Here is a 14,589-nt window from a genome sequence, read left to right as displayed (position 1 = left end):
CTCCAGACAATCAGTGTGTAGCATGGTCTTCAATGTCTGCTGAAGCACTGAGCTGTACGAGTCTTCTTCTTCTGAAAGGATGGTAATACAGTGTACCAGTGTGAGTTTATCAGGTAGCAATGATAAGGAGATGTGATTTAAGTTATTACAGAGACAGGTCAATGAAACGTCTTAAACTTTATTTTAAATGAACATCATCAGGTTGATGAGTAAGTCAGTCAGTGTACTTGATAGACTCCAGTCACTGTGCAGGTGAAATAAAAGCTTTTTCCACAGATCACCACAGGGGGGCGTCAAACCACACTAACTCATACGGACACAATGCATGTGCTCCTTTTTACCTCTGAGACGAGGGCGGCTGTAGTGAAGTCCCAGGATGCCGAGTCAAGGTTACCTGTGAGCCTCATTCTCAAAGAGTTGTAGTTCTCTCTAAGTAATAATAACTCTGTCAACTTCTCTTATCTTAAACTTTTCATGTTCTTTGACTCATTCGCAGCTGAAAATGTCCCCCCGCTTTACTCCACTCAGTTTCTACCACAAGAGGAAAAAAAAATAGTTAATGCATGGTATCGCAGCATCAGGTCTTTATGTGTGAAAAGGAAACGGAAACATATTTCTGTCATGCTGATGAGAACTGGCTTTGCGCTTTTTTCTTACGCTACAGTTTATTTTAGTGTTTTGTTCATTTGATTTGATTTTCAATCATTAATATCCTATTTAATATCTGGAGTCATTGTAGTACCATGAGACAAAAACAAAGGCATCTCTCTTTACAGATATCTTTACTCCATCTTATCAGGCTGCAGCTCACAGGCCAGGTTACGTCTTAAAGATTAAAAGCTGTCAAACATTGATAGCTAATATAATACTTGGCCTTTTTTCTATATATATTCTAACTCATCAAAACGTGATTCTTTAACTGAATAAAACACCACTTTGAAAACTTAAGAAATTGTTTATTCTCAATTTAAAGAAGAAAAAGCTGTTTTACTCTGGTGAGTGTTTGCTGATGTAGTATTTGAAACAAAATTATATGGGTGACATAGTGTACACATAACACAGGCAGTGTGGTCGCACAAACTATCAGCATTTACTGCATTAAATGCACAACTATACCTGCAATAAAATGTTAGTATATGGTCACACAATTTAAAGGCAGTACTGTAGAGGAGAGTGTCTCCTCCCAACAGCACAGAATCTTTACATGGTCTCACTTTCAGGTGGTTTTGCCACAACCTCACCCACAGGAAGTGGCTGAGCCCAGAGACCAACAGTTCTCATGAACAGAAGTGAGCATGAAGAGAGCAGAAAGCTCCCCTCTGTTCCATTGTCTCTCACCAGTCACTACTACTTTGACATCATGACTTACTGAGCGTAGATTGATGAGGGAAAATGGAATTTAATTGATTTTAGCAAAATTCTGCAAAATAAGATGTGATAAAGGTGGAGGTGCCTAAATACTTTCTGACTGCACTGTGTGTACACGCAACACACACCCTCACTGAAATACAGCATAACATGTGCAGATTAGATAACAATAAAATGTTAGTGTTATGGAATGTGATTAAATCCAATGATCTTATGTTTCTTGGATGTGAAATTAGGATGAGGAACAAACCTTTGCAAGAGAGATGAGCTAATAATTTATTCACAGTGGCCTGGAAGTGTAAACATGTCAAAGTATGCTGTGGTCAAAGCCACTGCAGTTCTTTGTGTGAAAGTTAAGAACAGAAAGAGAACTGCACTCAGACGAGGAAGTTGATGAAAAACTCTGCTCTCAAATTTCTAAGATAGTGCCGACAGTGTGGGTGCTGGATGTGAAGATGGGGCACACTCTGCTCGGTGTGCTCGGGTTATTCTGTGAGTACATCTGTGACTTTCTATGTGATGTTCAGTATTTATATCAGTGTAGTAGTTGTATTTGATTCTGGTCTAATGAAGTTTGAATCTTTATTTTAGTGCTGAATATACTCCTGTACGGACATGCTGAAGGTGACTAGTTATCTTTTCTATATTGACTGATTATGTTTGTCCTATATGTCTCCTACTGTATCACTCTTGATCACTTGTTTCTGCAGTTGTGTTTTTCCATATGTTTCATTTTACTCAGTGCACATTATGAAATGACTGGATTAGTGCTCAGTTGTTAAAGGAAGCTACTTGGAAAGTGTAGCTCTGCATGATACCACTGACTTCACCCTGGAATAAGTTTAGTGACTGTAAAGCTGCTTTAGTTTGGTTCACTGAAGCTGTGTAGAAAAACATGTTCAAACTGCTTTGTTAGAAATAGAAAATATTAAATCTTGTTCATAGGTCATAGATAAAGCAAAAGCAAACAAACAAACAAAAAAACAACTCACTATTCATTAGGGATGCAGAATGTCAGTTTTGGTTTTCAGAATCAGAATGCACCTGTAGAAACTGGTGAGTTTAGTATTTTCTAATGGAATAAACAACCTACAGTCTTTATGTTCTTAAACAATGACCAACGTGTGAAGGGAAAGTGATTGTTAGTCATGTTAGTCCAGTACCTCTCACTTTTCTGAAAACAAAAAAAGAAAACTGTTTAAATCTCCTTCATCATGTCAACAATGGGCTACTGGTTTGACCTCCTTCACTTTGTTAACAGAAACAAAGAGTTGAGGATGCTTCCTTTATGTTGTTCAGTTTTATTGATCAATATCTGGAATTGGGAGATTGTTCATGAGGAAAGTTTACACAGTACTGCTGCTAATACTGTAGTTGAGAACAAGATGAAGTGGAGGTGGCTGGGAAAACACACAATCAGCATGTTGTTCTGGGAGTTAAACATCATTGTTATTAATGCCAAAATCACTACATGTTTTCATTTTAAACAGATTTTAAGCAGAACAAATTTTAAATCCTGATGTCAAAGAGGTGTTGATGTGTTCATAAAGGCCTTTTACCAAACCATTTATAAAAAAAGTAGAATCCAGTCTGCATGATGAACTAGACATTACAAGAATAACAAAGATGGATAATGAAAATGAAAATCCTTTAAGTTTTAAAAGATATTAACAATTCACATTAAACCAATGATGCCACATATTCTTTTACTGATGTAGGAAAAAAAAACAGCTGAAAAGACTGAATACTTTTTTTCACGTGGTGAGAATGACATGCAATAGCTGAAAGCTCTTGGTAGGTCGGCAGTGTCTAAACAAAGTACAGGAAGTTTGTTTTCATGCATTCATCAGATTCTTCGTACAGATGATGAACCAGAGGAGAGCTCTGTTTGCATGAATGTACAGATGAGATCAACTGCAGGAACAGTCAAGTACAACAGTCATTTTACCAGTTATAAACATAACGCCACCATAGATAGTTGTATTCAAACAATTTAAACAATTCCTTTGCTTTTTCTATCAGGTCAATAAAGAAATCGCTATCAACAAAACCAATGGAGCGGATGACAGCACGAAAAATAACGTCTAAGGTAATCACTGTGTGCAGCAGTGCTGTCCAAATATCAGACAGTATTTCGTAACATCTGTCTAATCGCAGATCATTTAAGAGTAAGATATGGTTTGAATTTTCAACAGATGTTTTATATAATAATTAGTGCTAATGTTTGTGTTCTGTTATTGTTCTCTGGTATATCATACTGTCACTTTATTTATTTGTATTTTTTTAAACTCCTGTAGACACTGTTATACAACATTAAAAGTCAGCATCTTTTGTAGTTTTTGATTGATTAAAGATTTAAACATATATAACATCTAATGTATTATATGTGAAACACAGCACATCCCAACAGTTTGGTTTACCAGTTTATGCAGCTGTAGCAGAACATGTTATCTCTTTGATCTTGTGAAACTCCAACTCTGCTTCAAAAGCTGCTCGTTTGCAGGTTTCCGCTCTGCTATCTGATGAGTTTTCGTGATAACTGATAAGATATGATATGAGGAAATGCACGTACCACATGAGTGTACATCAGTCAGCAACAGTTGACACACATTTACACACATTTACAAGTCATTCATCCATTATGTACATGCAGTATGTGCAAATGTATATATGTGTAATGGTCCTTATTCATCATCCATGTCCCTGAGTAGTTCAATAAATATCAAATGGAGTTGTTGTATTTGTGTTTTCTTGAAGGACAGAGGGAGAGGTCAGTGTCATCAGAATTACAACTTTCAGATGGATCCGTTATTCATTTGATGTGAAAAAGTTTCCTCTGAACTCATTAATCAGTTGATGAGTTAATTGAAAGAGGTGGTGCCCTTTCTAAAAAGGGTTTGTGGAGAGAACATTAAACAGGTCACCCGCGACCCGCATGGAGAAAGCGGAAGAAAACGAAAAAAACGAAACATTAAACAGGTCATGTAACTATATAACTTAAAGTTGAGGAGTCTCTTATTTGAGTCACAACTTAACTATAATGGCTCTGGGAAGGGGGTCCCTGTGTCCCCATACCAGGTGGCGTATTTTCCAATTTCACCGATGCTTATGCCATGTTTTAGTATAACATTTTTTCATCAACACAAACTTTTGCAGAAAAATAAGTCAGTGTATCTTTGCAGTTGACAGGAAGTGTAAACGTGTTCTAAGAGATATGTGGAGAAACGGAAGGAAGATGAGACACTTTATCAGATGATGAAATTGAAGAAAATTTGTGTAGTCACTAACTTAACATATTTGAAGAAAACATTTCTCTCAGAAGCAGAGCGTCTGGCTGGATGTGAAGATGGGGCACATTTTGCTCTTTGCGCTGGAGTTATTCTGTGAGTACATCTGTCACTTATTTAATTTGTTGACTTTCAGTGTCAGACTCATTAACATGGTTGTTTTACACACATGAGCTCTGTTGCTGATTTGTCTGTTACCACAATGCATGTACAGCATTTAGTCCAAGCTGTTGTAATGAATATGAGAGATTGTTTTATTTGTTTCTTTCCTCTGTGGTAGAATATAAAAACAGAAATGTGTGATGCTGTCGATTGATAAGAGGCTGATGAAACTCCAGCTGGATTTTTAATACTTATTGTTGTTGTTGTCATTGTTGTTTAATGAACTTATCATCTTTATTTTAGTGCTCAATCCACTCCTCTATGGACATGCTGAAGGTGAGCAATTGTCTTTTATTTATTTACAAATTCTTACTTATTTTTTTTTCCTGTTCATCAACTATTGTCCAAACAGTTGACCCTGTTTCTCACTGTCAAAATGGAGTTGTCTTTTTTTTTCATTTGTGTTTTCTTACTCTTAACACGAACAGTTCCAAACAAGGCTGTTGTGACTCTGCAGCCAAACTGGCCTGAAATATACAGAGGAGAGAGGATCACTCTCAGATGTGAGATCAAAGATGGAGGAGACACTGAGTGGGAGTATGAATGGAGAACAACCAGTTCAGAAACACCTTCAAATCAAAATGAACTGAGTATTAGTTTTGCTACTGTATTCCACAGTGGAGACTACAGCTGTAAGGGCAGAAAGAAAACAGAAAAGTCTTCAACAGCTTGGAGTGATCCCTTCATACTGACAGTATCAGACAGTAAGTCACATCAAATATTTGATTTCTAAATTATATTTGATCCTCTATCAATACATGTTTTAATTCTGAAAAATCATTTTCCAACAGAACCCCAGTCTGTCCTCACTGTGTCTCCATCATGGCTGAGTGCTGGAGCCTCAGTAACTCTGAACTGCAGTGTTAAAGATCAATCTGCAGGATGGAGGTTCTACTGGTATAAGACTGTTCCTGATCCATCAGTCAGCTACTACAGCTATGAGCTGCTACCTGGCAGCAGCAGTGGGACTGAACAGGATTCCTACATTGTTCATGGACAGACACACACAGCAGGATATGTGTGCAGAGCTGGAAGAGGAGATCCAGTGTATTACACTGATTACAGTCAACCTCAGTTTGTCTGGTCTGCAGGTCAGTTTTTAATTTTATATCATCACCTCTGTTTATCTATTTTCTGTCTGTGATGAACAAATGTTTTCAAGATACTGGAGAGATACTGACATATCTTCATCGGCCCTTATTTATTCATTTATTTAGTTAATTAATTGGTTTGTTAGTAAATTAGTAATGCTGGAATGTGTTTTTATATCATAGAATGGCCCTTTTTATGTTATGTGCTTTTATTTTTATATATTTACTTTTACTTTTGGGTCACCTGACCTGGTTTTCTCCATGTATTTTTTCAAAAGGAAAAACAAAAAAGGAATATCCAAAAGACAAAATCGGGCTGTGATGTGGATTCAGTTTCCTTGTTTTTCATTTGAAAACAAAAAACAAACAACCCATGTCACTACAAACAGTGATAAAGGAATTACGGAAAAACATAATAATTGTTGCGATAAAAAGAAAAAAAACAAAACACTAAACACTATTTGAATCTAAAGATCTCTGTGCTCTGTTTGACCTCTTATCACATGTTGTTTTTCAGATTTTCACTCATCAGCGTCTCTCACAGTGAGTCCTGACAGAGCTCAACACTTCACCTCTGACTCTGTCTCACTGAGCTGTGAGGGAAACTCTACTGAGTGGAGAGTGAAGAGGTTATCACCTGAGGACAGATACCTGTCAGACTGCACCACCTGGGGGACAATGACTGGATCTACATGCAAACTAAAGAGTAACAGGCTCAGTGATGCAGTGTACTGGTGTGAGTCTGGATCAGGAGAGTTCAGCAACGCAGTCAACATCACTATACAGGGTATGATTTCACTACATTTAGTTGTATCTAATATAAATTATTTCAAACATCCCATTGTGTGTTCCTCCCAAAACTCTTCTTCATGATCTCTCCAGTTAATAATGGTTTTAAATTAATGAAAATAGTGACCTATATAGTTAAACTGTGATCTTAAACGTGTACTACATGCTAGCAGTGCCAGCTTCACCTCACTGTGATGAGGTTTGGATGCAGTATGCAGCAGGTTTCTGTAGGTTTATGGGTCATCTGGACTTCAGTTTTTATGTCAGTGAACATGTTTAAAGTTCCAGTGTGTAGGATTTAGTCGCCTCCAGAAATTAGGTTTCACATTCAACCAATGGAATACCCCTCTCCCCACTCTGTGTCTAAGCAAATAGGAGAACACTAACACATAAAAACGTGAAGCTTCTCTCTAGAGCCAGAGTTTGTTTTGTTCGTTCTGATCTACTGTAGAAATATGGAGGTGTATTATGGTAGACTTGATGGAGGAGGACCTGCTCTGTGCACAGATAAAAGGCTCATTCTGAGGTGAAAAAACACGATTCTTAATTCAGGCGATTGTACTAATTTAAACATCATGAATAGTATATATTCCATTTCTGCCAGTAGAACCCCCTAAATCCTTCACACTGGACCTTTAAAGCACTGTGTGGTTTGTAGGACCCTGTTGACATCTGGGCCCGTATTCACAAAGACTTTTATCTTAACGTGAGGAGTACTCCTAAATTGGACTAAAAGTTTTTTATGTAGGAGTCATTTCTTAAAAGTAATTCACAAAGCCACTGAGACCTACTTTTAGTTATGAAAACAGTGAACTCCTAAACTAGAAGTAACTCTCTGTTGCTATGGATGACGACAATTTATAAGGACGCACTTAGAAGCGGTGATTGGTTGTTAAGTAACAGGGCAGCCCATTGAAAAGTTATTTAGGCTGAAAATAAGGATGTTGCCTACAAGCCCATGACAAAGCCTATGAAAAGATATTGGATAAAGAAATGTATTCATGAGGAGAATTAAGTGCACCCCCCCAAACAAAAACGCTTTGGCTAAATAAAAATCAGAAGATTGCGACGAAAAATGTGTCAATAAAAGGGGCATTTGCCCTGTTAGTTGTCCACGTAGGCCAATTATCAATTATTATTAATAGGACTATGTTGTGACACTATAAATGACAGCCCGTCATTTATAGTGACGACAACTGTGGTCCTGGCTGTGGATTGAGGTAAGGTGTCAGGAGTCACCTTTTGCATGGATACCCACTGTCCCCCAGCAAGTGACATCCAGCTGGTACATGGTGCCGCTCGAAAAGCTGCGTCAAACCACTCTCCATTAAAATTCGGGAATCGTGTGTTGATCCGGGTCATTTTGCAACAATCAGTGCGTTTACATGACACACAAGAAAACGAATTACTGGGTTAGTCCGACTATGATCGGATTTTTTTAAATGGATGTATATACCTTAGTCTGACTAAAATCGGACCGGATCGGATTTCTCATAGTCGGATTAACACACCTAGGTTATTTGATTGATAGTCACATTACTCCTGCATGTATACGTTCCATCAGATCGGATCAAATTTTGCGTTGTGCGCAGGCTCTGGACTTTTTTCCCGGGGTCGTGAGCCGGAAGTAGAAGGACGGAGGCGGCGGTGGCGGCAGCTTTCCTCCGAAATAACGACAAGAAAGAGCGCCATTGTGCATCTAGTTTGTGTAATTATCATGTACACTTTGAACGAAATGTACAAAGATGTAGCTTGTCCTCGCTATTCGCACGGCATCTTTCTCGAATGCCGAGGCAGCTGGTGACGTAAAGAGGTCAGCCGGCGGTAGCACTATTATCACTAGTTGAAATGTGTACAGCGCCACCTATCGTACCGGGGGATGACATGCTTCGGCCAGTAATTCGATTTTCTCACCGGCATGTATACTCGGACAATAGTAGTTGTCTGATTGAGACGCATAGTCGAACTATGGCTATAATCCGACTAAACTGTGCATGTAAACGCACTGACTGTCCAGTATATTGTAACGTGCGTCAAAGACAATTTGTGTATTGATAGAATGCAACTTTTTCCGATTGACAAAGACGTCTTCATCCTGAGAAGGTACAATTATTTTAATATGCATCCCATCAATGTCACCGATCACACCGGGTATGCCTGCAATTTCCATGAATTTGGCTAAATTCTGTGTTGTTGGCGATTGTCTAAAGCAGCGGTCCTCAATAGGCGGCCCCCGGGCCGCATCCGGCCCGCCGGCCTCCTGTTTGTGGCCCCCGAACTATTATTCCTTCACTATGTGTTTTGGTTGGGTCAGCACGTGTATACCGGGACTTGTCTCCATGCCAACGATACACAGACAGAGCGCAACTTTTAACTTTCACTGTCGTTTTCGGAGCACTTCGCGTATTCACATTTTGCTGGTGGTAAGAGATTGAATATGGCGTGTTTCCAAGTAAACTGTTATGACAAAGTGGACAGTGATAATCGGCAACTCACAGAAATAAGATCTTCAAAGTTGCATTTATTCTGCCTCCAATCGGGACAATCTGACAGTGCAGCGGTTTTAAATCCTTCGTCTTACTTTACTATCTTACGCAGTTTGACAAGTTTTAGCTAATGTTAGCGATCTCATGCATATTTAATGTTGCACAGAGTGTAACGGACGGGGAGTTTCTCCCGGCAAACACCCTTTCACTCACGGTGCCAAAATTTGTATCATCCTTGTTAAAACACCATTTAATCACAGAACAAATGACGTGAAATAACCCACAACCATCTTACATATCATCTTATTCACAAACACATTCACGAACCATAATTACACCAACAACAACAGAATACCCAAGATCCATTGCGCCACAGTCCACAAGTGGCGTTACAATATGCCAGGAGAAGCTGTGATGAAGATTTCCAATTTGAAACGGCATTATGAGACGAAGCATAGGAATTTGAAGAGACATTTCCTCAAAATTATCAGAGATAAGCAAAACACAAATAAATGCACTGAAGTCGTCATATCAAGCTGCAAGCAGGATTCTTGTCACATCTATGTCACAATGAAATAAAATAATGCATGACTGAAGTGATGGACACAATGTTTGAAGGCAAACAAAAAGAGGAAATATTCAACTACGTATTTTAATTTATTTTAAAATGGAAATTACATTTTATTTTAGTTCGTATTTTGTTGTTTAGAATGAAAAGGACATTTTGTTTTGAATATTACAGTATTATTGCATGTGGCCTGACCGACCTCAATACATGGACCTCTGAGTCATTCAAAAAAATCTTTGTGGCCCTTTAAGATTTGTATATGAGTACCCCTGGTCTAAAGAAACCGGATAAACTGACGGATTATGGTCGACAGAGCACGTTGATGATTTGGTAGATAGAGTGTCTTACTGATGGCTGTAATATCCCTAAATTATCCGCGTTGCAGAGCTGCATTTTCCCCGTAGTCAAATACCAGAGTGTTGCCAAACACTTTAACTGCTGCGTTATTGGATTGTTTCGGTTGGTTAAGGAAGTTATTGCGTCAAGCACAACTTCAATCCCTTCGCGGTCCATCCAATATCGTTTTAATAATTCCCTGTCATTTAGCGTCTCCAAAACATTCGGTCGTGGATTAACTGCAGCCATTCTGGGACTTTTTGTGAATAGGTCTTAGTGAGTTAAGAGTCCTCTGGACTACTTCTAAGGTCTCCTAGACTTAGGTGCTACTTTTAGGCCTACAATGTTTTGTGAATAACTCTTATTTTCAAAAATTAGGAGTCCTAAAGTTACGACTGACACGCCCATTATTTTTAGGAGTTGCTCCTAAATTTGCCTGTTAGGAGCTACTTTTAGCCTTAAGATTCTTTGTGAATACGGGCCCTGGTGTTTATTTGGTAAAAGGTGACACATACAGTAAGAGACTCAAGGTGTTTGATAAAACATCAGATTGTATGATCCTCTGTTAAATCAGTGAGCAATTAGAAAAAATGAATGCATATGTAGTTGTGCTGAAGTTTCTCAAGCAGCTGATCTCTGACTGAAACCTCGTTTTCTTTGACCGTTTAACAGATAAAAATATGATCCTGCTGAGCCCTGCCCGTCCTGTAACTGAGTCTGATGGAGATTCTGTTAGTCTGAGCTGCAAATTAAGAAGTCAAACATTTGACTCCATTGTGTTTTTCTATCACAATGAGAAACTCATTCAAAATGACACCAGATGGGAGTTAAATATCTCTACAGTGTCAAAGTCAGATGAAGGATTCTACAAGTGTCAACACTCAGGACAAGAGTCAGCACAGAGCTGGATGTCAGGTAAGGGTGAATTTAAAACAATTAATCTAAATTGTCCGTAGTGATAATGTCATGACACCTGAAACAACATCAGTTTTGCATTTAAGTGACATAATTGACTGACTGACACTAAATAACAACAGTCATAAACATTCATAAAGACTCCTTACTGTTCATGACAGGTGTCATGTCAGTCTAACGCACACCTCCTTTTCAAATAAGATGATATCAAACTTCATTACGTTAATCACACAGATCACAAACAGTAGTGTCACAATTCACAAATGATTGAGGCTTGCTGATGAATTGCATGTTCCTACAGAGCTCATCAAAGCATATTTGTTCTGACTGCTGTGTCAAGATAAGAAAATGTCTCATTCGGCTTGCTGATTGTAAATTTGCTGAATTGTTCTCCTGGATAGTTACAGATTCAGGGATATGATGTCCATGATTAAAATAGTATGACTCCATTATGTAGGAAATAATTTAATGTTAAAGTTAACAATATCAATCACTGCATCTTTGAGAAGTTTAAAAATTCAAGTATCTCTCATTTTTCTTGCCTGTAGTGGATGCACTATTTCATTTTGACTTAAACACTAATTTCCTTGTTTACGTCTTTGTTCTAAATCAAGCAGCAAACAGACCAAAGGCTGAACTGAGGGCTGATGACAGAGACATTCCTGTAGGGGGCAGTGTGACCCTGACCTGCTCTGTGAACCCATCATCATCTGGTTGGAAATACTTCTGGTACAGAGGAGAGAAAACATCTGAACCTCTGACCTCTCAACTCTCAGCTGGACCAATCAGAGTCTCAGAGGAAGGAGTCTACTGGTGCAGAGGAGGAAGAGGAGAGCCAGTTTACTACACAGAGTACAGTGATTCAGTCACTATCTACAAAAAGGGTGAGTTTGACATTTGTTTGGAGACAGAATTTTAAATGATATACTGTATTTATATTTGTTGACTGATTAGAAAAAAAGACATGATTTAGATTTAACTGTTTGTCATTTATGTTCCTTTCTGTGAATTCTTGAACATGAACAGTTCCAAACAAGGTTGTTGTGACTCTGCAGACAAACTGGTCTGAAATATACAGAGGAGAGACGATCACTCTCAGATGTGAGATCAAAGATGGAGGAGACACTGAGTGGGAGTATGAATGGAAAACAACCAGCTCAGAAAAACCTTCAAGTAAAAAAGAACTTATATTTAAGACTAAATCTGACAGTGGAGTCTACAGGTGTAAGGGCAGAAAGAAAAGTGAAAAGTCTTCAACAGATTGGAGTGATCCCTTCAAACTGACAGTATCAGACAGTAAGTCACATCAAATATTTTTTTAAGTGAAGATTATACAGTTTTTGGTTCACATATGTTTTAAATGCAAATCTTCCAGTTTGTATTTTGTAAAGGATGTATTTGATTTGAACATATTAACAAACATGTTTTCAATTATAAAAAATCATGTTCCAACAGAACCCCTGCCTGTCATCACTGTGTCTCCATCATGGCTGAGTGCTGGAGCCTCAGTAACTCTGAACTGCAGTGTTAAAGATCAATCTGCAGGATGGAGGTTCTACTGGTATAAGACTGTTCCTGATCCATCACGAAATAGCTACAGACATGAGCCGCTACCTGACACCACCATTGGAACTAAACACAACTCCTACATTGTTCATGGACAGACACACACAGCACGATATGTGTGTAAAGCAAGAAGAGGAGATCCAGGGTATGACACTTATTTCAGTAGATCTGAGTTCATCTGGTCTGCAGGTCAGTCTATTTCTTGTCATGTCATCAACTCTGCAAATAACATGCTGTAACTTGGCGTTTGACAAATAATTGGCTGTGTGTGTTCATACTGCTCAAATGGAAGCAATGAATTGACTGTTGTGACCTTTTGATTTTCATTGTCACAATGGCAACAAGTCAAACTTTCTCTTGTCCACCTTCCTGGATGATTTTAAAGACTGGATGGGACAGAATTTCCTTTTTTCTTCTGTCCTTTTGACTTTAATAGAGTGGTTTTACTTTGGATACTGATTGCTTTTTACACAATGAGCAGGACATGTAGGGTCAAAACACATGTGGTTAGTGGTCATGTAGGTGTTGTAGACAGACAAAACTGTCAAATACAGGAAATGAAAAACCAAAGAAGTCAACCATATTTTAAATTTCAAGATAAAAATCACAATTTCACCAAAACTGCAGCTTGTTTCAATATTTGCTCTAATCCTCAGCAAATTAATATTTGAATTGTGGAGTTCATAATCTAAAGATCTCTGTGCTCTGTTTGACCTCTTATCACATGTTGTTTTTCAGATTTTCACTCATCAGCGTCTCTCACAGTGAGTCCTGACAGAGCTCAACACTTCACCTCTGACTCTGTCTCACTGAGCTGTGAGGGAAACTCTACTGAGTGGAGAGTGAAGAGGTTATCACCTGAGGACAGATACCTGTCAGACTGCACCACCTGGGGGACAATGAATGGATCTACATGCAAACTAAATACTAACAGGCTCAGTGCTGCAGTGTACTGGTGTGAGTCCTGATCAGGAGAGTTCAGCAACGCAGTCAACATCACTATACAGGGTATGATTTCACTAAATTTGTTTTTTTCTAATATACATGATCCCATTGTGTGTTGAGGAGTACAGGACACTGACATTTTAAGGGTTCTGTCCAATACTCTGCTTCATGATGTCTCAAGTAATGTTTTCAATTCATAAACATCGTAAGTTATTTAATTAAACCTCTACTGCATGCTGGCAGTGCCAACCTCACCTCATAATGACGAGGACTGGATGTAGCATGCATCAAGTTTTTGTAGGTTTAAGGGTGATCTGTACTTCAGTTTTAAGGTCAATGTGTGTAGGATTTACTGGCCTCTCACAGTGAGGTTTGAAATTCAACCAACTCAATACCCCTCTCCTCACCCTCATTTCCAAACGTGTAGAATGCTGAAAACGCATAAACACCTGAAGGCCCTCTCTAAAATCATTGTTTGTTTTAATATTGGTAAAATAATAATGTATCTAATAATTGCTGCATTTTATCATCTGTGTTTTTTTCTGTGGAAAAAAGTGAGTCAAAAACTGAACTGAAGTAGTTTCAGTTTAAAACAACTTCACCTGTTGGATTCAGCACATTCAGTTTTAGAAACATGCCATGATAAAAGTTCATCAACAGTTCATTTTTCCTATTTATTGCAACAGAGCCTGAAAGGTCTTCGATTGCTGTTCCGTTAATTATTGGGCTGGTTTGTGGAATCGTTCTTTTTATTCCTCTGCTTGTTTTGTTTTGCTACCGAGCGTCCGATGGTGAGACCTTCTTCTTCTGTTATTAGATGTTTTTTAACTATATAAATACACACACACATACTCTGATCTCATGAGATAGAGCAGCAGCATAACAACCATCTAACAACACATTTCTTTTTCACAGATTCATGCTTTTACAGGTAGGTGCAACACTCTCTCATCTCATTTTGAACATAACATCAACACATTTCTATGTTCCTTTTTAAATGTATTGTATCTGTTACGTGTTGTAGACCAGTCCAGTCTGAGAGCGCAGAAATCAGTGTTGTAAACTAACCTTGGCTT

The 14,589-nt window shown here is 38.3% G+C and overlaps 1 protein-coding gene across 1 annotated transcript; it reads left to right on the top strand.

Moving 5' to 3' along the window:
• Positions 1-1,808: 1,808 nt before the first annotated feature.
• On the top strand, positions 1,809-13,343 carry LOC115589407 (Fc receptor-like protein 5). The gene is made up of 5 exons (XM_030430248.1): positions 1,809-1,860; positions 1,960-1,992; positions 11,620-11,886; positions 12,029-12,281; positions 13,307-13,343. The coding sequence occupies exons 1-5, from the start codon at positions 1,824-1,826 to the stop codon at positions 13,341-13,343; spliced, it is 627 nt and encodes a 208-aa protein (XP_030286108.1). The 5' UTR covers positions 1,809-1,823.
• Positions 13,344-14,589: the final 1,246 nt, after the last annotated feature.

The sequence above is a fragment of the Sparus aurata genome, chromosome 10, assembly GCF_900880675.1.
Source record: "Sparus aurata chromosome 10, fSpaAur1.1, whole genome shotgun sequence".
Taxonomy (NCBI): domain Eukaryota; kingdom Metazoa; phylum Chordata; class Actinopteri; order Spariformes; family Sparidae; genus Sparus; species Sparus aurata.
Note: the sequence above shows the minus strand (reverse complement) of the source record. Positions and strands in the feature narration are given on the sequence as shown.